We start from the raw sequence: 25,755 nt of genomic DNA, 5'->3' as shown, positions 1-25,755 counted from the left end.
TCAAACAAGGCCAAAGACATAGTGCTGATTTGTTCCTTACAGCCTATCAGCTGTTACACCCAAGCAGCAACATCTGTTACTGGAAAGGATGTAAAGGGACCCACCACAGAACTCAAGTGAAGTAAAGTTACATTGCCCATGGAAAGTAAAGTTGTTTCAAATGAAAACCACTGGTCTGTAAATGTGAACATTTTACATATATTTGATCCAAAGCAATTCTGTTTATGCATATTATGTATATATTGATAAATGCAGGACAGGTAACCTTTTTACATTAACACTTATATTGCTTATTTGTCACATTGACTTTTTAGGTAATTTCACGATGGGGATTCACTGAGAGTAAAAATAAATAAACGCTGATGGAAATGTCAAGCAGAACTGTCAGGCATAACCATACAAAAGGTCACTGAAACAGCCAGTAATTCTGACAAGGGGAAATACTCCTCTTAAAGGAGTGTTGTTGGATAGGCAGAAACAAGTTTGTCCATGTTTGATGGGCCACTAATCCTCTCACCTAGTTTTGAATAGATCTCCCAGTGACTCCAAAGCATCCTACAGGCATTAGGACTCCAGATTAATTTGCTGAGATGCTTGCTCCTTTTCCAGACACTAGCTATGGGGAAAGTTTCTGGAAAAGGAGGCCCATATCCATCTTTTTCCTAAAGACAGTTGAATTTTTGATCCACAGCAAGAGCAGTTAATATGGAGAGTTCATTTGTGACTTTAGCCCTCGGTCCTTCTGGAGGACTTGTGCCTCTCACAAGTGTTGCCTTGATCATTCAGGAATGGAGAGGACACTAGGGTGCAAGGTACTCTTGCCCATTGACCCCCAAGGTCCATGCATGGAGCCGTCTCTGGAAAGCAGAGGAACTGAGGCCCTGATTGTGTCTTCCTCACATGGGCTGTATGTCTTCCTCACACCTTGTCCCTCCCTTCACTTGGAGCAGCAGATACTTGGCAATTCTTAATTTGCATTTCTGTGTTTGCAGAAGTGTTTAAGCATTTTGCATATGCAGAAACTGTCAACTGCAAATATGCTGTCTCTTGTCAGTTGTACTTTAGATTTGTGCCAAATGGGCACACATTTTGGATTAGCTAACTTGAAATATAGTGGTGACAAACACAATAGCAGTATTTTTTAGGGCCATGTTAGCAGCTTTGCTCCCTGCCATGTTTTGTGGTGATTCCATCTTATGCGATGGAAGAAGATGGTGCTATTAACAAGTGCCTGGGGGGTATCCTAGCATAAGAACTGCTCAGCTATGCTGCATCAGCCTGTCTCCATTTAATCTGGCATTTAGTAGTGTTGCTGCTGAGAAAATAAACAAATAGCTGCTTTGGGGCCTTCAAAGTGGGGGGAAGCTGGAGGTGACCTGGAGAGAAGTTCTCATTCCTTGCATTGAAGGACATGTGCTCATTTCCTGCAGAAGTCACCCATTTAACACTGCTGCTTTGTTATTAATAGTATTATTACACTATAACTTTCCAGGAATGGGAAAGAAGCCTTTATCTTGTGTTGGTGCAAATCATTTTGGAGTTTGCTTCCTAGCACTGTGGTCTTGGTCGTCTCTGCCTGACCCCTCTTGGTTCTTATTCTCACGTCCCTGTTCCCATGTGGTTCTCTCCTTGGTGCTCTTAAGCCTTCTCTGCATTAGAACAGCGCATCAAAAAAGAGACGTGAGGTTACGTTTGGCAGCAGAAAAGCGGCGAGTGTTTAAGTTTCTTGCTGCTTAGCATAATTTGCTGTGGCATCAAACTCTGTGTGACTGGAGAGTAAATGATTCCAAACCTTGGTGAGATAATTGCTAAATCTTTCCTTGCTTATTTGTTCTGGGGCTTTGTTCTGCAGGTCCTGTGTGACAGACATGTGCGAGTGTCCAGTTCATAAAAACTGCTATTGTGAGTCATTCCTGGCCTATGCCCGAGCCTGTCAGCGAGAAGGGTTGAAAGTCCAGTGGGTACCTGAGCAGCACTGTGCAGGTAAGCATTTTAGGATGGCATCTTTGTAACCCGGTGCTTAGGTTAATAGGCTCTTATCCTTTTACTGGTGGAGGAGGATCAGAAATGAACTGGCTAGAACTGGAGTTACATCAGCAGTGAAGTTATGTGCTGAGGTATGGAGAGGGACCTTACCAGGAACGATTCTGAATCATCAAATACTAGAGATGTTTATTTAGTTACAAAACTTGTCACTTCTAATGTTAGCTAGCATAATTTTATGTACTTTCTGGAAGAAGCGCATGCCTTTTTCTTTCAGGTTATGTCCACATTTGATTGCAGATAATATTTAAACTCCTTTGACCTCCTGTTAAAGCACAGTTGTATTTCCTGAGACAAAATATATATATGATTGCAGAAGGTTCAACAAGGGAAAAAGAATGTCTTTAATGGGAATATCAAAATGCAGACATGCATTAATTCTGGCTCTTGGACCAAATTCTGCATGTGATTAGGACTGCATTAATTGCAAGTAATTGTGAGTAATTGTTTCCATGAGAAGCGGTGGCCTGTGGTCATAGTCACTTGAAGTAAAATGCAATATTGCAGATTAATATTTCCCCTGATGATGGTCTCATTAATTTAGGACACTCTATAAGGGCCTCGGTTTGCCTGGAAATGTATTCAGATTTATGTAAAGCCATTGACAGTAGTTGGAAAAAAACGAGACGAAGATACTCAGTGCTGGTCAAAGAGCTATTGCTCTGTGGTCTATTTTGGTGATTGTGTGTGGCTCAGGGTCTACTCTCTCAACTTCAATTTCCTTTTCTGTTGTAGGCACAATAGCAGGAATGGGTGAGTGACAGAGCAAATTACATTTGATTGACTGTTCCCAAAAGGCTTATTTTTTTCTTATGAAGGAACAGAACAATCCAAACACGGTGTCAGTAAGTGAAAGCACTGTTCAAGGATGTGGTATCAGCACTAATAACATATACAATTTTAATTTATCGATCCAATAGCAGATCCATGAGGAAACTGAAATAAGCAGCCTGAATTTTTTTATTTTTATTTTTTTGACCAAAGCTCTTCAGACCAAGACCCCACTATACGAGATGCCATAAAATGAATAAAAACTCCAGTACTTGCCTTAAGGAGTTTATACAACTGTTGGCATATCACGAGTTCACTAATTGAGGCTTCTTTTCACATTTTTTGTCATTTTACCAAGGGCAAGAACATTTTCTAAGGAAAAAAAAGTCCTTGAGTGAACATTATGAAGGAATTTAAACACACATATTCCATTAAAGCTAATGAAAGAAGTTCTTAAATCCACCTGAGTTTTTTAACCTCAGTTCAGACTTCTAGAGGGGAAGGGGAAATCTTGTTAAGCAGAAAATATAGATAAACTGTACGTGGTCAAGTACCCTCAAAACACTTTAGCATACAGTGTTAAATAAGTAGCACGATCTTCTATCGTGAGTTATACGGTAAGCATTAAAGTGCATCCACTGCATCTGTAACGTGTCCATATGCTACCAGTGGCCAGCACCAAGATTTTATTCTTTAACTTACTTTTTTCTTCCAAAACTCATAGTTACAATTATTGTGTCTTAATTATGGATAAAAGTTTCTGGGTATGAAACAATATATCTGTAATAAAACCTTAGTGTTCTGTGACTTTCATTTCCTGTTTGACATTTCATAGCTGGTGGGATACTTGGAAGAGCTGTGTTCTGATGGAAAAGGAGTATACTTAATAGTGTAGTCAGGTTTTAATTATTCTTTTGTGTGTTATAAAACCAGATCTTGTGTGGTTGCCAGCTCCTCTACCCTGACTGCTGTACACTTAACTCATTTTTATAATCTTTAGAAAGCTTGTGTTGTCTGGACAGCCAGCCAAACAGGATGCTCAGAAGGCTGAATTATATGTCCTGTTCCCTACATGCTCCTCCTTCCCCCTCAGTGCAGCAATGTATCCTCCTCTAAGTCCTCTGCGAAATACTACAGCGCAAGGCTTGTTGTCCTTTGAGGCTGTCTCAGTAAAGGGAGTATCATTTAACAGGAGGGGTGAAGAGAAGAAGCTAATGAGTAGGGAAAAGGGCTAGGGATGGTTGGTGAGATCTGCATGGGAACTGATAGGGTTTGGAAAGGAATTCAGGTTTGCATGAGGAGTGAGACTTGTTAGGATGGACATACGAAAAATATGATGTATTAACAAGGCAAACAAACAAAAACAGGAGTGTCAGGGAGAAAGAATGAAGAAATAAGAGAATATGATGGAGAGGGAAATGAAGGGATAGAAATGGAAGGAAGAGGCTTTGAAAAGGAGATAGAAAACATATATATATATTTTAAGCCCAAGAAATGATAAAGAAGCGATTTTAAAAGTGTGATTAAGTAAACCGAGGATGGTGAAAGGCCTTGGGCCATAGCAATTTAACACTGAATTTTTAAGGTCACTGAGGGAAAGAAGACTCTAGGATGGCAGATGTCAATAACTCCCTGCCATGGACATACCTACACAGAAAAAGCAGATAGGGAATATAATAGAGTGCAAAGTGCACATGGTAGCATTGATGTGCTGGCATGCTCCAACAACTTCATAAAAGCTGAACAATTTTCTCCTTTCATCCCTTTATGATCAGTCAGGCTAGACGATGACCAGTCAAACTAGAGGAAGATGAGCCTGTATCTGATTTTCACTCTTCTCTGCTGGGTCCCCTCATCTCTGCTGTGGAATTTTCTGGCCAAAGTCACTCTTTTTACCTGCTATATCTTGGTTTTCTTTAATCTTTCTAATTCTCTGTGAATATGCATGAGAAGGGGGGAAGGCTACTTCTCAGTGGAAACTTATTAAAAACTGAAAGTTTGAAGGATAAACAGAACTGTATCATGATAAGAGCAGTGCTCAGATTTATTGCCTTCTACTGCTCTGTGTTAAAAGGACATTTTGTGAATTGCAAGCTCCACAAGTGACACCTAATTTGAAAGTCCTTCAAAACACCTTGAAAGCCCAATCTGTGCAACACCAGCACAAGAAGCTGCATGATGCACTGATGCACAAATACTAGCTCAGAAATTTCTGTGGAACCAGATTTACCAGATATCATACTACAAGGGGAGTCTTCAGCAGTTCCATGTTAGGTACTTTGACTTTTATATTGGGGAACAAAAATTCCTCCTAAAAAATTACAGCTACATCTACAAAGACGGGTGCTGACAGATACAAGCCTTCTCTGTGAAAGTGCCAAACTGGCTGGAATAAGCCAGCTCTGGTCTGAAAACTGTATAGCCTTATTAGGCAGGGTTTATTAGCTCAGGCACAGTGCTGTGTTTATGTGACTATATGGCTTCTGGACTGGAGCTGGCTATCGTCCCGCCAGCTCAGAAAGCGGTCTGAGGAAGCTCACATCTGTCATGCCAAACACATGTTCTAGAAGAAGAGTGGAAAAATCCTGTTGGGACTGGTAATGTTGCAAAATGCGGTATTATTAGTAACTTTTGTGCTTTTTTTTTTTTTTTGCTAGTGGACTAAGTTATTACTAACAGAACTTAGTTCTATAAGAGAGGAATTTGCCTCAAAAGATGGGTGCAAAGGCATCACTTCTGTTTTCCATGTTTACAAGGTACTGATTCATTTCAGCAGTCCCTGGGAAGCCTACTGCAGAATGTCTTTATTTTTACTTTTTAAACTGTTGATGAAGTGGAATGTTCTGGATCAATCACACCACATGTTAACAACTGAAGCACTCAACAATAAAAACCATCCGGGGAACTTAAACAGCAACTATTGTACTTTTCTGATTTTTCCCTTGGCAGTAAGTTAATAGCCCCATTACGGACTGACTACAGCAGAAATTAAAGCCGTCATGTCTTCTCCATGGGATCATCTCAAGGAGAAGGAGGTATCTGGACATGCAAGAGGGCATCTATCCTTATGTGGTAGAGTAGAGCTGGGGAGAACTTATGGGTACCACAGCTGCTGAAGGCAGCCTGTAATATATTCTCATTTACTCTGGGGCAGACATGAGGAAGTGGAAAGGAGACCTTGAGCCAACTTTCCTCAAAACCACCAGCTAAGGCACCAAACAGAGCTCAGGTGGAATAAATGGGCTGGCTATTACTGCCATAAAGCTTTGTGGAATGAAACCTACACAGGCTAAAAACTTAAGGTCACAGCCTCTTTAAGATAACTCATGTTGTGCTTTGAGCATCTCAATCTACTTTTATAGACAATTAATACATTTGCAAAATATATTAATATGTTTGAAAGCTCCTGGAAACTCTGCACGTTTTTCTTTCCACTCTAAGGATTCTATCTCTATTCTTAACACATTGTGTAAGTGCAATTTGTAGTGAATCTAGTGTATTACTGTATGCTTAATATTGCTTGCATGTTTTTTCCACCCTCTAAATTTCCCATTTCCCTTTTAAATTTCATTTAAATTATTCCTTTTGTTTATTCCCTTCTTCAGTGTGCACAGAAGTTATGCAGAGGAAGATAGAAATGTAAAGCTTGAAAAAAAGTCCTCAAATGTAGGATAAGCCTATCATCTCAAACATTTCTGAAAGATAATTTTCCCAACTTATTCTAAAATGATGTTCAATAAAAGATGTCTCACAGAGCTCAAGTAGCTTGTTCTAGTGCTTTTTCATGCTTAGAGCTAGAAAACATTATTTTCTAATATCTACCTTATATCTAATATCTATCTAATATTTATATGTTGATTCTCTGTAACTCCAGGGTTGTTTTCTGCTGTACTAGCCAGTTTTTTGTTTGCACATTTAATACCTGTGTCTTGAGAACTTTCCAGAATTCCTTCCTTCTTCAGTGCTGCTTTTGCATTTGCATAGATGCTTTAAAATGTGTAAGAAGTAAAACTTGCAAGAAGCTGATGCTGGTTTGAAGATCACTTTGTTACTGTAGAAGAACCCCTTAAATTTATGATGCCTTAGCACTAAGACTTCCATCGTTCCTGTAACTCTCTTAAAGACTTTAGTGCTTTAATCAGTTTATTTCTGCATATATTATCTTTATGAATAACAGCAACACTGTAGTGACACTCTGAGGCTAGTCCACACAACAAAACAGTACTTTCTGTCCCTAACAGTACTCTTTTTTAACAAAATCTGCACCTTCAATCTCTCTCAAAATGGAAGAAACCTTTTATAATTCAGCCACCTCTCTGTAAATAGCAAGATATGTTTCTGGATGCTTGAGAGTCTGTTACCATCTATAAACTATTTTATCAGTACTTGTTTTTGCCATCAGCACAGCTGTTAGAAAGAGTAACAGGCTTTTATTTTCTATTGAACCATGGATTATTGTCCATACTAAGAAGGCAGGATATAAAATGTTAAGAGTTTAAATATTGATCTGGTGGGCTTATAGTGCTTTTAGCTGAGCCCTCAGTAGTCTTTATGTTGGAAACCCATTGAACTGCCAACTACATAAATCATTGAATAGATACTGGAATCATCAAGTACGAGAATCCTCATTCTCAGTGATCACTTGATAAAATAGCACAAAGGATAGAAATCATTGATTTTTTTTTTTTTATAAAAGAACTGGTGCTGCTGAATTAACAACATTGTTTTGGTTTGCTGCAATATGCAATATTGAAAGTATAATCTTAGAAGTAGAAAACCTGTTGTGGTGAATGACTGTCTTTTCTTTCTGTAATAGTGGAATTGGTAATAACTGTCTGTCCATGTAAATGTTTCAGGAATTTTTGATAAAAGACAAGTAAGTAAAAAATGCTAGTCATTAAATACAAGGCACAGATCTGCTTGTAGACAGGGACTTTGACAAAGGTTTATAGACTGTCAGTTTTGTTAAAATTCTCAAAATGTTCAAGACTATTAGGAACTTGATACCTTTTTGGTTAGGAATGTTGCTACCTTTACATTTGTCATGTAAAGTCATGTTGCATTTCATGCAGTGGAACTTCTTTACAATTAGCTTTTTCTTCTAGATGATCATAGTACCAAAATGTACCTTTTGATATTTGCAATAGAAAGCAGTCAACAAGATATGTAAATTTCCTTGCATGTCCTTACCTGGTTTTGTGTAACACCCATCTTCTGTTCCTTTTGATTGTCTTTCAGCAACCCAGTGTAAACACGGTGCAGTTTATGATACCTGTGGTCCAGGATGTGTCAAAACATGTGACAACTGGAATGAGATTGGACCATGCAACAAGCCCTGCATTGCAGGGTGCCACTGTCCAGCAAATCTAGTTCTTCACAAAGGAAGATGCATCAAGCCAGTCCTATGCCCACAGCGATGACATTTGTTCTCTCTCAGCGGACACTAACGTGGGTGTCACTGACCCCCCTGATGCTCACAGCCAGTGAAGGACTACAGCTGTTTGTGTGCAGATTCTGCAATGTACACATCTACTCACAGAGTGTAAATATGGTCCTGTGTGTGTATTTATGTGTGTTTATGTATACACACATGGCACCGACAAAGATAAATAAATGTATACTGTGTGTATGTAGATACACATATCTATACACAAGTGCCCTAAGCATAATTACAAACCATATATTTATATATATGTACACACACACAAATATACATCATTTCTATATATCACAGAAGGATGAAATATTATATGTATATTTTTTGCTATAAAGTTTATGTATTATTATTTCTAAAACCCTAATCTGTAAGTCATTGTATAAATAAACCAGGTGTTTTTAATATAATATAGTGGCATGAAAAGATTGGTTGACTTTGCCATTGCATGAGTTTGTCGTTTCCAAGGAAACTTTTCTAGGGCCACAGCATTGCCAGACTGGATTAGTTTCAACACAGAACCTGGATTTACAGTTGTACAGGGAACACATTTCTCTGGGGATGGAGGATTTATCTAGGAATATTTAATGCGTATCTTAGAGCTGCATAGTGATTGGTGACAGTGCTTAATCACACAGAGAAAGCTAGGGATCGGCTTTTATGCTTTACTGAAATAACTGTGCAAAAGGATTTCCAAAGCTGATTGGCCAAGTGCCAGCAGAGAGAGATTTCTTTCTGGAATGCCACCAAGAGTCAAGGGCCAGATTTTCAAAAGTGTTCGACACCCAGCAGCCTGCTTTGAAAATTTGACCACTTCCCATTTCATATCCTAATACCCCGTCTATGTTGTCGTGCTTGGCAGTAGCTGTGAATACACAATAAGGAGCTTGAAGAAAATATTCATGCATGTTTTATCCCCTTTAGCGTGTTCTAAATTGCTGGGTTTGTTTCGTATTCCACCGTGAATTGGAGTTTTTGATTTCAGTGTGCCTTAAAACATGAAATAATGCTAGGTTTAGTAACTCATTTATTCTATCAGCATGGTTAAGAAAAAAGACAAATTCTCCCTTTCAAAAAAACATTATAGAATGTCAGATGCTAATTGGAGAACTGCAATTTATTTCCTTACTGGTCTTTTGCTTGAGGTTTACGAACATATGGGCTCTGTGAAGTTTGCATGACTTTTGAAGTCTCCCAGGGGAGAAGCAGTAATATGGGATTTCATTAGAAACTGTTAAAAAAGCCATACAATTTTCTCAAGCCTGAAGGGGGGGGGGGGGGGGGGGGAGCAGAGAGCAATTTTTCTTCCACTGGAAAACCTCTTGTAGAGCCTGATGGAATGTTCTCTTGAGATGATAGAAATCTTCGGGCATCCGATTGAGGTTTATAATGAAGTAATATCCTCCCACACAGCTACTTTCATTATGCCTTACATTGAAATTGCACATTGTAATGCTTTGAACAATTTTCCCCTTTAATTCTTCACCCTCCAGGAAGCTTTACAGGGTCTGAGTTTGCAGTGAGTGTGTGGGTACAACATGTTTTGGGTTATACAGCCTGTCTGCGATCCTGTCTTGGAGGAAGATGCTGAGTGAGCATGGGTACCGTAGGCACCACGCTGTTTAAAATGCTGTACCACCACAGTGTTAAAAAGAGCTGGGCAAATAATGCCAGGAGCATTCCACAGATGTTTGTCCAAATCTTGAATAAACTCAGCTTGCTCTTTTTATGTCCCTTTTGTGTTCATTTTCTCGGAACAATCAAATAATTCAGTTTTACTGGCAGAGCAGGTTTCAAAGCCACATACACAAGTGCGCTGGGAAGCAGAATTGCAAATGTGCAGATCCTGTCAGAGCAGGAAACTGAGAGGGTTTTATGCGGCTCATATGATAATTGAATAGCAAAGCTGAAATTTAGAACAATTGCAATTGGTCCATGGAGTTAAAACATGAAATAGCAGTCATTAAAATAATCTAAAGCATCAGTTATACCACAGAACATTTCAGCCTGTGAGTTTTCAGTGCTGTGATATGGCATCTAAACTATTAGAAAGGTTATTTGCCCAGCTCTAGGTTAGGATAGATTTTCATTACTGATTGATTTTAATTACTTACTGTGTTTCCAAAATAAAATAAATAAATAAATCAGTGAATTGCATAGATGAACAGTGTATAGAGGTGTCCTTCTCTTTTCTTCTCCTGTTAGATGAAGGTGAGTGAAAGGTGAAGGGAGAGCCCTCCAGCTCCCTCAGGCCACTGATTGCATTCAAGCAATGCTTAATTGCTGCCAGGTGAAGAGGTGACACAGATTGTCTGTAGGATGGGTTCTTTATTTTTTAAGTCCTAAAATGGTTCAGTTTGAAACCTGACCTACAGGTTACTGCAAAATGACTCATTCCTCAGTTTAGCTTTTCTACATCTGCCTAATTAAGGGCAGCCCCCTGCTTTAGTGATGTGGACTGAGGAATAAAGTGGTTTTACCTCTAAGCTGTCTGATTGTGCCCTAGAGCTGTGTTGTAGAGATTTTTCCTCTAAATGCTGCAGTTATCAAGGCCATGGTGGAGCTATCATCTGCCCAGTTCTTGTGTATAGTCTAAAGTAAAGGAGTTCTGCTTTTCTAGAGACTACCCCCACATTTCAACTTTGCATGGGTTTTATATCCTTATCTGTGGCTACCCTGTGCTATTCATTGTATGGTTACAACTGAGCTATTCAGACCAGATCAGTTCCAGTTAGGGTTGTCTCACTCCTCTCTGCTGTTTGCCCTTCTTTTTCCAGACTATTCAAAAGTCAAAAGTCTAGCCCAATAACATCAATAACAACATTACCATCAGCCTCAGAGAGTTTGGTTTGCAGCCCATCTTCCTTCTTAGTGCAGCATTCTTTCTAATTCTGCTGTCTTGGCTCATGAAATATTACCCCTAGGATGCTAGAGCTGGAAATCCAAATGCTAGAGCTGGAGGGATCCAAAAGGAAACTCTGAGTCGCAGTGTTGCAATCCATCGGATAGACTCAAGGAAAGACTTGGATCAATAGATTCGCTGTTAACCTGCTACGCATAAGCAGGGTTGCATAACCCTGGCAAGTCATTTAACACTCTGTACGTCAGTGGGGAAATGAAGCATTTGTGTTTATGCATCTTTTTTTTTTACGTTTGTAGATTGAAACTGTTCTGAAATGCTACACCTCACTGAGGGGAATGTCAGCTGGTATTTTACCAATCTACCTAGGTCTGCTTTGGATCAGGTTTTCCATATCTCCCATATCACTGTCACTTCAAAGTCAGCTTTCAGTTGGCATATGTGGAGGTAGAATACATTTACTTCCCCCTCATTTACTTTCAACTGAGTCTATTTTTATCATATATGTTGAAGTTTATAAACCATGGAGTCAAACCACAGCCAAGCAGAGCAATTTAAGTTGTAGCCCAAGACCCTGTAGGTACTCCTACATCTTCCAAGAACACCTTTCTTCCATGGAGTTAGTTATGCACTTGGAGAAAAAAAAAAAAAAAGATTCCTATACCCTACCCAAATGTGAACCTATCCTTAAATCACACAAATAGATTCTGGTAGATGACCTAAAGAAGTAATTTCTTCTCATCAGGAGCTTCTCTGCTTTGTTTGAACATAGGATTCAAATACAGTGTGACACTGCTTAGCTTCTTACTGACAGAAGCTGACATTTGCAAAGGATGGGCTGATCCTGATCGACAGCCTAGAGTTACATTTTTTTTTCCCCTTCATCAACAGCGGACAAGGTAACACCAGAGATAAGAGATATAAGAATAATAGCCCATGCATTTGCGGATGGACAGGGTGGAGAAGGAGATGCAGACAATTAGGGACTGAAGTGATGAGATGTTTCAGGAATTTCAGGAACAGTCCCAACTAAGGGGGCATTATGCCGAGATTTCAGTATTTGACAAACAAGAACTTTATGCTATATGTGCTCATCAAATGCTTGTGCTGCTATCCCTGATGTTTACCATTTTAGTAACCTCTGTGGTGAGAGAGACATTTCTGCCTCGTTACAAAAACCTTTGCAGAACCACTGCAGAGTTTAAGAACAAAAGCCTAACTGCACTGCCATTACAGAATTCTTTCTCTCCCTATGTAAAGGTTGTCACACATATTACTATTTCTAGTTCAATCATCACTGTGATACCTGAGCACCAAGCAGAGACTGTAACAACAGAATAGGGTTCTCCTATGAAGGCAAGGTAACTCTTGACTCCTGAAATGGCCAGGTGCTGTGCTTTGCTTGAATGAAGATGGTACAATAACGTGAGGACATAAACAGGAAGGATGGCAGAATAAGGTTAGAGGCAAGTAATAAGGGAAAAAGAAGTAATATGATTTTTAGTGTTTGTTTTTTGTTTTTTTTTCCTATGTGGGTATTTTCTCTCTACATGGTAAGAACCAAACTGTGAACGTGTTCCCTGACAAAGGCAAAGTATGCCCGCACTCCTCAAGCAAAAACAAAACTAAAAAGCCAAACCAACCATGGCGGAATCACATGTTGAGATCTGAACAGAACAGATACATTTTGGCAGGTATATAAAACCATAATTAAAATAAAATTATGAGTTTCTATTCTAACTTTTACTCACAACCCCTAAATCACAGTAGAAAAAGTCACCTCAGTTAAGGAAAGGGACCTTATTTCCTGGGCAGGCAAACATCTGCAGAATATGGTTCTCTTGCTTCCATGAGCATAACAAATGTGATTTGGTTTCATGAGAAGGTTTGACATATATGTCAGGTTTGACATATATGAGAGGTTTGACATATACTTTAATGAGCACACAGCTATTTCCCAGTCTACAACAGTCAGAACAAAGGCTACAAATGCACTTTTATAACTAGTCTTGCTCCTGGCTTTAAGATAGGATTACAAGTTCTATTCAATATTAAGAGGGCACAACTCTTCTTTTTAACAACAATGTTTTTGCTAGGCAGCAATGTTGCCCAGCATCAAGCAGTATTTTAGAAAATCTAAACAATGCTAAAAACAAAATGTGGCATTTGTTATCTGCATGATTTTACCCTTTTCATTGCAAATTATGAGTTATACTAGGCCTGCATACAGGAGGAAGTTGGATTTAATGGAGTTAGTGCACATGGGATGCAGTGGGTAGCATTGTATAACTACCATTGTCTTTGATAGTGGAATGCGTTTCCCCACGTGATGCTTGTACCTGGGCATCAGTGTAATTTGGTTTTGCACATGAAAGTGAAATGATGGGAAAGGAGTAATTTCCTTCCCACAAAGACCCACATTTTTTTCTTATCCACTGGTGAGGAAATGCTTCAAAGTGTGCTTCAGAGAGTGGTATGTGAGCCTCATAATGGACAGCTAAGTAACCACCTGTACATAGCAGTAATTTAGCCTTATACTCTGGCAGTAAGTGGTTGGTACTCTAATGACCCAATCTTTCAAAGCACATAACTATGTGCTAACTTTAAATAACCACATTTGTTTCAACAGGGCAACATGCACGCTGACTTCTAACCACATGCTTAAATGGTTTGCTGGGTCAGGGCCAGAGAGTTCAGCATCTGGCAGGATAAAATCTTAAACCTTGTAGCATGACATTTTATCTTTCTTCATCGTTTCTATATATAGATCTGTTTTATGTTCATGCTGATATCTACTCTTAGAACATCATAGAAGTCGGTGCTTTTTGGAGACTTTTTTATTGAGACTTTAGAAGATTGAAGTTTTTTTATTTTATTTTATTTTTCCACTGATTTCTGATGTCAATGCCTAATTTCTTATGTTCTAATTTCCTACCCCATTTCTTTCTTTCTTTTGTTAAAAGAAAGAGAGATACCCGACTTGATTTCTTTTTCATTTTGCACAGCTGAAAGGAGGGAACAATTTCAGTGAGTTAACTGTTGCTAGCTATACTAGTTTTAAACTGGTTGAGATCATACTATCACCACCCTAGTTTTATTATTGTGGAAGTAATCCACAATCCTGGTGTGGCTGCTTTCAATTATTACATTTCTAATTGCTTCTAATTGCTTCTAGCTGTAGTTCAATATCAATCTCTGATAGCACTGTGTTAGAACATAATCATCTATGGCCCAAATCAGTATAAATATTTTGCTGCAAGAATTCTTATTTTGTAGATTATGTTAAATAGTACTAATAAGGAAAAAGGAAGAGTGAATATAGAAACTGTTGAAAAAAAGAGGATTTCAAAACATTTTTTTTAATTTCATTCAAGTATTCATCTTCCTTAATGCGTATCAAGTGGCTTTCAAAACCTATAGAAAAAAATTGATTGTTTATTCTAAAGGATGTGGATCAAAACCCAGAAGCAGGTATGTACTACTGCAGTTTTACAGCTAAGATTTCATAATGCCTTGAACTGAGAGAAATAAACAAGCAGTGTTTTGGAAGAAATTATTTCTTCTATCTTAGATACCTGAATGTTTGGGATGTAAATACACGGGTATTTGAACCCCACTCTTTGTTGTACAGTCCTGAGTTTCTTCATACAGATGTGCATCAAGAATAACCCTAGAACCCATAGAATAATACTTCTGTCAAAAGAGAAGGTTTTCTTTTGCTTGTTTATTTTTATTGGGGATAGGTTTTTTGTTGTTGTTGGTTGGGGTAGGGTTTACTTATTTATTTATTTTTAATTATTATGTTTTGTTTTGTTTTTGACCTCTTGTTCATTATAACTGTTACCCTGCAAACGATCAAGGGAGGAGAAGCTGCAGGGAAAATTTCAGTGTGTATCACGTTATATTAAATGCTTGAAGCCATTAATGTTTGGACTGGTTACTTGAAATGTTTCATATGGAATTTGTGGAGAATGTTCTGTCATGTCAAGAGCATCACTGCAGAATGTTTACATTCTAATACTTAGAATTGCTTTGCTTACTCATGCTGAGTTTTTAAAAGGTTTCACCTGAGGTGCATTCATGGAACTAAGAAATCTATTTAAGATTTTACTAAATTTCTGAGTTTGGTACATCTCGGTTTATACCTTTTGAAATTAAAATTATTATGTAGTTTAATGCATCTTCCAGAACTGCAAAATGGCAACTTTGAGATGTTTTCTTTGAGTGTCTATACCCTCTTTGCAAGAATGTTGTACTAATATAACTTTGTAAGAGTAGGATTGTGATGAGTATGCTTGCAAAGACTTTATTCCCTTATAAACTTAATATTTATTATCTTTATGCAGATAAAAATGGATGCCTGATAATTTCATAGCCATCAGTGAAAACAGCTGTCCTGATTTGCAAGGTCTGACTCAGAAAAACAACAGCTTCCACATAATGACTGTGTTCTCTAAGACCTAATCTTAAGTACTGTAACTTCCTGGGAGGGGAGGGAAGAGGGGAGAGCCATGCAGAGAGTTTGTCTGCGGTTCCACCTGTGATTTGGGAACTGGTAATTTGGGACCATTTGCTCTGGTGATGACTGGCTTATGTAATATCACTCAGCCAAGTTCCTTTACTGCTACTTGCCTCTGTTTTCCCTCTGGTTGAACAGAAACGATAATGGCTTACAAAATCACTTTGACTTTAGGAGCAATGAATTTCTTAGAAATCTACTGATCCATACTTGGGCAAGGCTTCTGTTGATGTTCATTGGTCTCCAGATCAGTCCTCACAGTTATGAAGTATTTTTATTTCTTGCAGAGAGGAGCCTGCCCTACTTTAGAATGAGTAAGTAACTTATGAACCAAAAGGTCAGGGCTGAGAGCAGGCCTGGCTGTGGGCTGAGTGAAAAGATGACCTTCTTTGGTGGATTTCTCTCTTCTCTCTCCTGGATTGAGATGGGGAGAGCACAGAAGGTAAGAGATCTAGGAGCTTGCTTGATTTTAAATTATAGGACTACTGGTGCTGTGTAGTCCCCTGCATAGCTGCGGGACTCCCTGCTTAGTTTGTACTAAGTATTGATGTGAAGGACAAGAAAGGAGCAGAATTTGCTCCAGCAGGGCACTTCTGAGAGTTAGGCTTCTCCAACTCTGCTTTGTTTGGTCAGCCTTTGCCTTGCACATCATGGTTGCAATCTTTCCCTTCGTGCTCTTGTGCAAATCATTCTGAATGCAACAGCTTCTGACACTCCTTCCTTCCTGCTCAGAGAGAACGTCTTCTGCTAAAAAGCAGGGAAGAAAGGCCAAACACAGAAGCTGACGGAAAAAATGTCTAGTGGCTGTTTTTCATTTAAATGTTCTCCAGGTTTATTTACTCCTTTCAGGCTTTTCACTCAGTTCAGTCTAATAATTGGAGTTCTTTTCTCCATTGCCTGCAGTTCACTGTCAAAAGAGTTGTGATGGCTGGGAGTATTAGTGATAACTGATCTGATAATTAAACAATATTGAAAAGCTAATATTGCCCATTTAGGATTTTCAACTGATGTGTAGCTTTTGTTTTTGTCATTGAGTCCTGCAGTCACTGCACATTGAATTTGTCCTTGAAAGACAGTGCTTTGTCTCTGGCTGCATTCATCCTCTTTTATTTAGTACACCTGGAATTCAGGCTTAACATAGATATTTTCTTGACTCCTTCCACTGTCCTATTCTAGGACATGATGTTTATTACAAAATACAGTTGTTAACTGTAATACAGTTCCTCTCCCAAGAGAAACTTGTGTTCTATCTCTAACTGTAGATAGATAATGCAATTGGAGAACTATATAAATGCAGTTTAAACATTCTGGAGCTGACATACTATATTTCATAGTAGACAGCATTTAAATAACTTTAATTTTATTAAGAAGCTGGAAAGAGATGAGCAGTTCTAGTTGCTATTTTCTGAATGTACAGCAGATGGTGCTTAACAAATGTTTTAAAGCCAAAGTATGAAAACAGCCAAGACCAGCAATCTGAATTTTAATCATGCTTTGTGGTCTTTTTAATTGAAAAAGCAGCAATTTGAATGGAAAGCCCCCAACAGGATTGACTTACTTCAATACACACGATGTACACAACGTATGAAGGATGGGGATAAAACAATTCTTCCAAAATGGCAGGATTGTTTCTCTTGATTGTTGCTCTTTCCCTCCAGGCTCATCAAGGCTTACTTAACTAATGGGAAAGATCCAAGCTCCCAAGTACTACTTGTCACATGGACAAAAGAAAGTGAAGAAAATTGTGATGGGACCCAGCCTGATGCTCCTGATTTCTCACTGAGGGAGTATTTCTTCATACACGTCAGTGAAATAATTTAGTTTTGTTTTCTCTGCTGGCACCAACAGATTAGCCTGTGCTGTGGCTGCGGGCAATCCTTTCCAAGTGTGGGTGGCACCTGTCTCATGACTAACCCAGAACTTGCGTCATTGTTTCTCCTCTTGGTATCTCATTAGCAAGATAAGCAAGGTTCTGCAACTCCAAGGTGCTATTTATGTTCTGCAGTGTTAAAACTTCAAGATGTATCTCTAATAAGGCAGCTGTCATTACATATGAGTATAAGCTACCTTGAGCCAAGAGAATAATATAACAGCTTGCAATGAGTCAGGGTGCTAAAGAGAATTTACTGACATGCTTAGTAAGTTTTAACTAAGGTTTACTCTTTTTGAGGCCTCTTTTTCTTTTTCCAAAAGTTCAATTTCTTATTACAAAAAAAAGCATCTTTCTGTTTTCTGATGAAAGGGCTCACAACGGAGAGGGAAATTAGCTGTGCACAAATGCTGATAATCTACATTAAGAGTAGAAATACAAACATGTACACCAGTCATTACTAGTTAGTTGTGTATCAATCCCAACATTGTCTGATCTCTTCTTAACCTGAAGGGCACTTAGTCAGCTTACAGCAGACTGTGAACTGCAGAATGGCCATATAAAACTCACTAAGAAGACCTTTTAAACCCACATTATTGGCCTAAAATCTCTGGATTTGCACTGATGTGAAAAGAGTTGAATGTTTTTTAGATGCTCTACTTGGCTGCAAAATAGCTGGTCATACTATAGAGCTGCCACAAATTCAGGGTCAAAACTTGTCTCAGCGCTAATAGGGAATCAATTAGCTATTTCTGGAAGCCCCAGGAGCAGAGAAGATGGGGTACCCATACGTCTTAAGATCATCTGTCCTCATCCTTGCATGTGGCACTTTTAAAGGCAAGCCAGCCTGATGCAGCTGCAGGCCTAGTGCTGGCGCTAAGACTCCTTTAAGGAACTGAACATATGAATTGGATGCTTTTCCACCACATCTGCATGGGGATGCACATGATGACCTGCCAGTTGGACTTGGATGCAGGAGTCTCACATCTGTAGTAGACTTACTAGGATTCAAGAACTGAGTGACTTGAAATACGGGCCTGATCAGATTAACTTTGAAAACACACAGTGCCATGAGATGTTATGAATCATATCTACTAGCCCAGATAGGGGGGGAAAAAAACATCAGCTTTGCTGATTAAGCAAAGCCAGAGTTCAGGTTTGAGAGCAGAGGTGACTGGACCATTAATGATTCAGAGCCCCTGAGATGCGAGTGGAAAGCCTGCCACCAATTCAGCAAAGACGCTGAGGATCCAGTAGGACCATATGTGCAAAGGGTCCCTTGTTTCTTGCTCTGGAGCTGAAGAAGGACTGCTGCTGCTAGCATCTCTGTGGCATATGACGGCATGATTGTTCACAGGCAGTGGGAAATGATGTGAATTTTTCTGAGATGTAGCCAAACAGAAATGGCAAAATTCTCTCTGAAACCACTGTAAAAGCAGACAATTAAAGGAGCCTCTGTTCAATGATCCTAAGGATGGTTCTAGAAGTAAGCAATTACAGCCAAGGTTGTTTGGAGCCTGTGTGCAAGCGTCAGTTTAGCCACCATCTGCAGCTGCTGGCCCACTTTCTCCCTTTGTTTAACTTTCTATTCTCCACAGGCTGCTGTGAGCAGACCACAGCGCTGCTGAGGCAATAATCAATACTCCTCTAATTTCAACTCACTTGACACTGAGAAAGCCAAGTTTGATCTTGAACTTGTTGAAACAATCCAGGGCAACAGACTGGTTTAAGTTGCAGATCCATTATGATCATAAAGCAGTAATAAAAAGATTCATTGTCCATTTTAAGGGTGAAGGTTATTTCTCCTTTCCCCCTAAAATCAGCATATCCCTTTCTGGTGTGGAGAATAATAGCGTTTCTCTACCTTGAGTCTTCCCAAGGTAATAACTCTCACCTCAAGCCAAATTCCTCCTGCCTACTTCTGTCCCTACCACAGCCTACAGCAAGCTGAACGGAAGCACAGACCTGGTTCTCCACAGACCTGCTTTAAGGGATGGGGAGACTGAAGTAGCATTAGAAGGATCGCCGAGTGAAGCCCTGATTAATCTGAAAGGAGCAAGCCTTACTGCTGTGTGCACCAGTAGCTGGTTAGAACCTGTGCTTTGAAATTTTCAGATTTGGGAAATCTGAAAGCCACCATCAAGGGATGCTTATTCAGTGTCACAGTTTCCAACGGAGGGGAAAAAATAATGAAAAGTTGAAAGTTAAACTAAGCTACCTTGCAGCAATGCTTGTTGTCTAAATTATGTCTCCTTTGCATGTCTGAGAAAGCAGGACACACACTGTGAGATGGGAACCTGCCTGGCTTCAGGCTAACTTGGAGCTGGAGATAATAGGGTGTTCCTGGGAGCAGATGGTATTGGGATACATCATTTAAAGATGTATGAGTTGTTATTTTCTTTACCTTTGGGTTTATCCCTACCACTGTGAACTGCAACAACCAAGCTGAATGAAAGTGACTTACGTTGGTGAAGTTAAACAACTATAAGTGCCTGCTGGCTTGGAGACATAGTATAAAAAGAAACTCTTACATCAACCACTTTGACCATTGAACTGGCTCTTGAGGTGTCCTTCAAGGCTGTGGGTGGCTGCTATTCAGTCTGCATCCAAGCTCAGCTCTCACTGAAACTGACAGGTGTGTCACACAGTTATTCAGAGAGAACAGAAAGGCAATTACACATCTTGTTTTTTATTATTGTTGTCAATTGGATCAACAGAAATCACCTTCTCAAGGCACGGAGCAGGATGACTAAAGTCTGAGCAGGAACTCTACAGTGAAATGGCAGCAAAGATGGAGCGGGGGCATTGATTTCATTGAAGCTGTGTGTGAAAGGAATCAAAAAGCAGGCAAACAGCAGGACAAGGTATTGTGAAAGTGAGACTGGAAGGGGATAAGAAAAGCTTGTGGTACACAGGGCTTCTTGGAAGGAAGACTTTATCCATGCACAACTGTGTTTATAAAAGCCATACTTTCCCCTGTCTTTGTACATAAACAAGACTACTGTATCGAAAACAGTAAGTCCTTACTGCAGCCAAACAAACATGACCTACATAATAAATTTCTAAGAAACAAAGTTTCATGTTGTGCCTAATTGCTTAAGGATTAACACTTAAGGAAAAAAAAGCAGGTGTTTGGACTGGATGCTCAGTAGCCTAAGTTTATGGAATTTATTTGTGGTGTAGTTTCAGAGCAATACTAGAAGCCATACCAGCTGGTGTAACATGACATAGTTGTTCAGTTCCTTTCATTATAAACCAGCAAACCTTTTAGGGCACTGTCTACACCTCGTAAATACACCTGACCTGTTGAAACAATCACCTTCTCCCTGCAGGAGCACACTATGATCAGAAGTGATTAGAAGAACAACATTTACGGAGCTCCGATGGTCCACACCTAGCTCGGCAGTCCTTGCAAGCACAGGGTTTCCTTTCACAGGCCCTAATGCTCACCTTCTTTTGTATGGTCTCTCATCACCTACCACTGCTGTGGCCTTCTATTTGGGGTTTAATGGCTGTGGCTCAGCTTGAGAGGATGAACATGGAAGACTTGCCAGGTAGCTCACAGTTCAGCCTCAGGTCAATGCTACAGAACTGTGTCTGCTGTAAGGTAGAGATGACAGCTTTACACCAGTGCTTTATGAAAAGACTATGAAGAAACTTTTCCAGACCCTCTCCTTCATGATTATCTATCAGTATGGCAGTGAACAGGGTGCTCATTAAAACCTTTATTTTTAAATAGAAAAGGCCTTCCCTTCGTGCATTTTTTTTTTTTTTTTTTTTTTAGAAAAAACAGTTATTAGCCAAATAACCTGTTTGCTTAAATCAGTATTACTTCCGTAGATCTGTATCAACTCCCCTTGACATATCCTAGGTTAGGAGAAGCATTCATTCAGAGGTAAGCAGATATGAATTTCTCTTTAAACTAGCCCAAAAAGCAGAGCCAGATCTGAATGCTGGTCTGATGAGAACTCAATGGGAAAATCCAGCTTAGACTGCAGCAGGATTGACTCTGCACAGTCTTAATAGGCAGCTCTGGATCAGAAACAGGAACTGTAGATCCAGCTCCAAAGCTTGCACTTCTTTCTAATGCCTGGCTGCTATTACCACGGACAAGCAAAGCACAGACCCAGATTTGGCTGATCTCTTTATTAACTTATCAGTTGTAAACAAGTAGATTCTACGAGTTCTTCTTGTGTTGTGATACTTCCCAGCAGCCACACTCATCTATTCTAACTTGTTAGCTTGTTCCAGATAGTCTAGAAAGCAAATCAGCCTCTACTGAAAGATGGGACAACCAGCTTTTCACAATTAGGGGTGAATCCATGACAAGACATTTCTAAAGTTTGTTACAAGCAATGACTGAATGCTATGACAACCCCGAATGTTCATCTCCATATTGGAATGAATAATGATTATATTATCAGGGTGATGTGAAATATTGACTACAAATGCATTATAAATGCTTTCCCCTCTGTAATTGCATGGGCAAGATTAACTGAAACTCTATAGGCTGCTATAATTTTTGTGATAGTTTGTAACTATACTTTATGGAACTTGTAATAAATTACCTATACTGGCAGGAAATAAATCAGAACAAATTTTATTTGGACTGTTAAGAAGCCAATAGTACATTTCTAAAAAGCTATATACACTGTTTATGGCATTTAAAACAAGTAAAAATATTGTTTTGGTTATTTTGAAGGTAAGTAGCAACTCTGCAGTCATTCTTTGCAAATTGTTTTCATTAGCTGTAAGCAATCTACATAGATTTTCACACCTGTACATTTAATTGTAAAGAAAGTTTGAACAGAGTAGATCAAAAGTGCATTTTTAGAAAACTGTTATGGCATGAATTTTGCTTTAAGGATACTTATACCATTAGCTAAAAAAAAAAAAAAAAGAAAAAAGATTCACATGGGTAACTTTGAAGACTGTATTTATGTGAACTGCCTTCACTAGCCGTAAATAACTACAGACTTTGCTCTGAATGATAAAAAGGCGATTTGAATTCTTTGTAAACCAGTTAGTTCTCACAAAGTAGTAATGGTCAAGGGGGGAGAAACTGTAAAACTTATTAACAGATTAAACCGTAACTTTTGTTTTGTTTTGTGGAGGTCTTTGTTGACAAGAAATGAGTAAACAACGGATTTGGCTTGGAAGGTATTAAGGTTGGGATCTGTTTTGGAGTTTGTACCCGTAGCTATAAAAGGAGTGTAAACCTCTTTTCTTTGAGGACTGTCTGGCAAAGACAGCCACATCTCAAGCAGCAGCGCTTCTCAGTTTGGCAGACATTTCACTTCAGGCTTTTCTCCCAGCAGAATGGCGAACACTACATGCAACACAGCAAGCCAGAACCACGCTCCTCCTTGGCACTCATCAGGCCGTGACTACAAACACAGGCAGACGGTGCAGTCACGTCCCTATAACCTCTGATGGGGCGTGCAGGTTTTCATCTCTTTGACGTAGCTGGTGCCCGAGTCCACGAGCTTCATGCTGTTGCACTCTGAGCCCCGTGCTTCTTCAGCCAGCTTTCCTTGGGGTGCCATCCTGGCAGGCAAGCGAGGCACTGGCCGCAACAGGTAAGGTTTCATCGAATGCTCTGTGCAGTGAGGCTTCAGTATGGTTCCAAGGCAGCCAACACCCTGAAGCGTCCAGCCAAGCCGGACCCGGGTCACCCCCCGGCTGATGCCAAGCGTGCCAAGGGCTCTCATCGCGAGTGCTGCAGGGCGAAGGCACACTTCTTGTAGGCGGCGTACAGCAACAGGATGGCGCGCAGCATCCTGCGGCACATGGCGGCGGCCAGTCGGGCCTCGGTCTCCCGCAGCCCGCCAGGCCCCGGCTGCCGCGGGGCCACCACCCGGCAGAAGGCCGAGCGCTCCGACACCCGCAGCGAGCCGCTCCAGCGCGGCGGCTGCGCCGTCACCGGCCGCCCGAAAACGGCGTCGAGGCCCCGCAGCCTCACGGCCTGCGGCCGCCGCCGCGCGGCCCCGCAGCCCGCCCGCCGCCGCCGCCAGCGGCGGCAGGCAGGCCCCGCGGAAGGGGTGCGCCGAAATGGCGGCGGCCTGCGGAGCGGGCGGCGGGGCGCCCCGCAGCCAGCGCAGCGCCTCGTCCAGGGGCGAGCGGGGCGCCCACAGCTGGTAACCGCCCGCCATCCGCCGCCCGCGGGGCCCGGGCTCGGGCCGGGGGCTGCCCGCAGAGCCGCGGCCGTTAGCTGGGACCGGCTGGGGGCGCCCGGCGGCGGCCTGCCCGCATGCCGCTGTCCCTTTGCGCAGAACCGCTGCCGCTTCCCCTGGACGGTGGTTGGTGTGTTCCCCCTCACACACACCTGTCCCCACAGCTCTTCATTTTCTCTCGCTGTTGCGCTGTGGTCTCCGTCAAAAATGACTACCAGACTCACCTTCACCTCGTGATCTGATAATAATTCCTCACTGCTTGCTTAAAATCCCTCCATCATGTTAAGTTTAAACACCTTTATTTGAAGGCCCTTTTAAGAAAATAGCAAAGCCTTCTTTACCCAAATTTTCAGTCACAGTGAATGTCTTAAAAATTCAGAGTACACCAAATAACATTCAGCCTCCTCCCTCAATCAATAGGATACCATTTCCCATGTATTTACTGTCCTAACAGTCCGATTTTCCAGCTGTCTCTGCTGTCATCGGGGTTTGAAATTCTCAGTTTAAGCAGGAGCTGCACAGGGGAAAGGACTGAGCTTCTTTCTAGACAAACAATTTACTTGCAATTTTAGTTCTGGAGTGCTTTCACCAACAGTTGTAAATCTGCCTGTTACAGCACGTTTTCATTTTACTTCAGCTTGGAGTCACTGCAAATCTATATCGCGATGCAAGTTGCAGGATGTGCTTCTCCTTGAGGGGGAAAAGGTTGAGTTTTACAGATGGACAAATTTTGCCTAAGTGCTTCTGTACTGACGGAGAAATGTTACAGCATTTCAATAAGACCAATTTTATTTTCAGTCAAAAGCCTCCAGCAAGGAGGGCTGAAGAATGCTATGAACAGCAAGGTGGCTGAAATAGAAAAAGCTTGCCTTGAGTGTCAACTAAACTCACACAGAATAACAAAATAAACTTCTCAGTGGTAAATTGCTGAACTTCGCTGTAGTTAGCTTAGTGTTTCGAGTCGTGGCTGACTTGCCTATCATTGTAAACAAAATATTCCTTATAAATGGTTCCAATTTGATACAAAACGGTTGGAAGGCATACATATTAAGTACAGTGGAAAATATAACAAGTGTTCCTTAGAAATACCAAAGAAAATACATATCAAAACAGTCATCACAGTTACAAGAACACAAGAAATTCACAATCTGGAATTGCAGTTTGTTTTATTTGTGATCAGCAAAGAAGGATCCAGCATGGCCCATTTAACTTAGTGCAGCATAAGTTTTCATTTTGGATTAATTTCTCTGGGAATAGTTTTTTTTTTTTTTTTTTTTAATTCACTCTAGCATCTGTGATTTGCATTAATATATGCAAAGCATTGTAACAGCCATACTCCTTCCAAAAGCAAATATCTTCAAAATTAAATGCTCAGTTTTTCTAAAGGGAATTATCTTTTGTTTAAAAAAATCCCTAAACATCAAACTTTTTTTTTTTTTAAACTCGCATACTGAGAGCACAGTGCTCTAGTTTTCACAGCAAAATGCACAAAGTGTTTAGGCATAACGATTTAAAGGGTTTAATTTTGCCTGTTATTAAACTGCTAAATTCCTTCACAATATACGCATATATGCTGGTTACACTGGAGTGTCTCCATTCAGTACTAAAAGCACTCTCATGAGTGTGTGTATATGTGCATACCATATATACACACACACACATAAGTACATACATGTTTTCTACCTACTCTGTGTAGGAGGCAGATTGTGATATTATTTCCTTTAATGAATCAGATTTTCAATCCTGAGTTTACTCCTCAGGCCTTTTATTTAGCACAATTTGCTACTGATTCAGTGAGAGCTTTGCTTCGTTACAGTCTGAATAGAAAATTGATGAAATCTTCACCTTTTGTTTCTGAGTTAATTCTGGGTGACTGTGATTTGTTTCTTACAGGCATCAGGGTCCTGGAAGTCCATGTTCTGTCTCACTATTGTTGATATCCAGAAATCTTTTCGTCCTGTGTCCTGTTTGTTTGGAAACCCTTCCAGGTCACCTTTTTTTAGATGTCAGCATACAGTCGGATTGTACCTTGCTGAAAATTCCCAAATCATGGGGAATTAAAAAGTAATAAATCAAAGATCTGGT

General features: G+C 40.2%; 3 protein-coding genes across 4 annotated transcripts in view; 2 read left to right on the top strand and 1 right to left on the bottom strand.

Moving 5' to 3' along the window:
* BMPER (BMP binding endothelial regulator) overlaps positions 1 to 9,977 on the top strand; it is a 150,098-nt gene extending 140,121 nt beyond the window's left edge. For both annotated transcript variants that reach the window (XM_083822120.1, XM_083822119.1), the window contains 2 exons: positions 1,853 to 1,983; positions 8,053 to 9,977. In XM_083822120.1, coding sequence (XP_083678246.1) covers positions 1,853 to 1,983; positions 8,053 to 8,234 — 313 coding nt within the window. In that variant the 3' untranslated portion in view covers positions 8,235 to 9,977. The remainder of the gene's footprint in view (positions 1 to 1,852; positions 1,984 to 8,052) is intronic.
* A 4,330-nt stretch (positions 9,978 to 14,307) lies between these two features.
* Positions 14,308 to 25,755, top strand: part of LOC310893336 (neuropeptide S receptor-like) — a 92,533-nt gene continuing 81,085 nt past the window's right edge. The window contains exons 1-4 of the mRNA XM_083822141.1: positions 14,308 to 14,579; positions 15,455 to 15,516; positions 15,915 to 16,069; positions 17,286 to 23,076. Of these exons, the coding sequence (XP_083678267.1) occupies positions 22,988 to 23,076 (89 nt within the window). The 5' untranslated portion in view covers positions 14,308 to 14,579; positions 15,455 to 15,516; positions 15,915 to 16,069; positions 17,286 to 22,987. The remainder of the gene's footprint in view (positions 14,580 to 15,454; positions 15,517 to 15,914; positions 16,070 to 17,285; positions 23,077 to 25,755) is intronic.
* On the bottom strand, positions 23,075 to 23,649 carry LOC310893337 (FANCD2 opposite strand protein-like; the record flags this gene model as incomplete). Its single annotated transcript, XM_083822142.1, is given in 2 exon segments — positions 23,075 to 23,472; positions 23,474 to 23,649. Coding segments are annotated over 2 exon segments (444 nt in total). The 3' UTR covers positions 23,075 to 23,204.

This window comes from Anser anser (assembly GCF_964211835.1).
Source record: "Anser anser genome assembly, chromosome: 2".
Taxonomy (NCBI): Eukaryota; Metazoa; Chordata; class Aves; order Anseriformes; family Anatidae; genus Anser; species Anser anser.
Note: the sequence above shows the minus strand (reverse complement) of the source record. Positions and strands in the feature narration are given on the sequence as shown.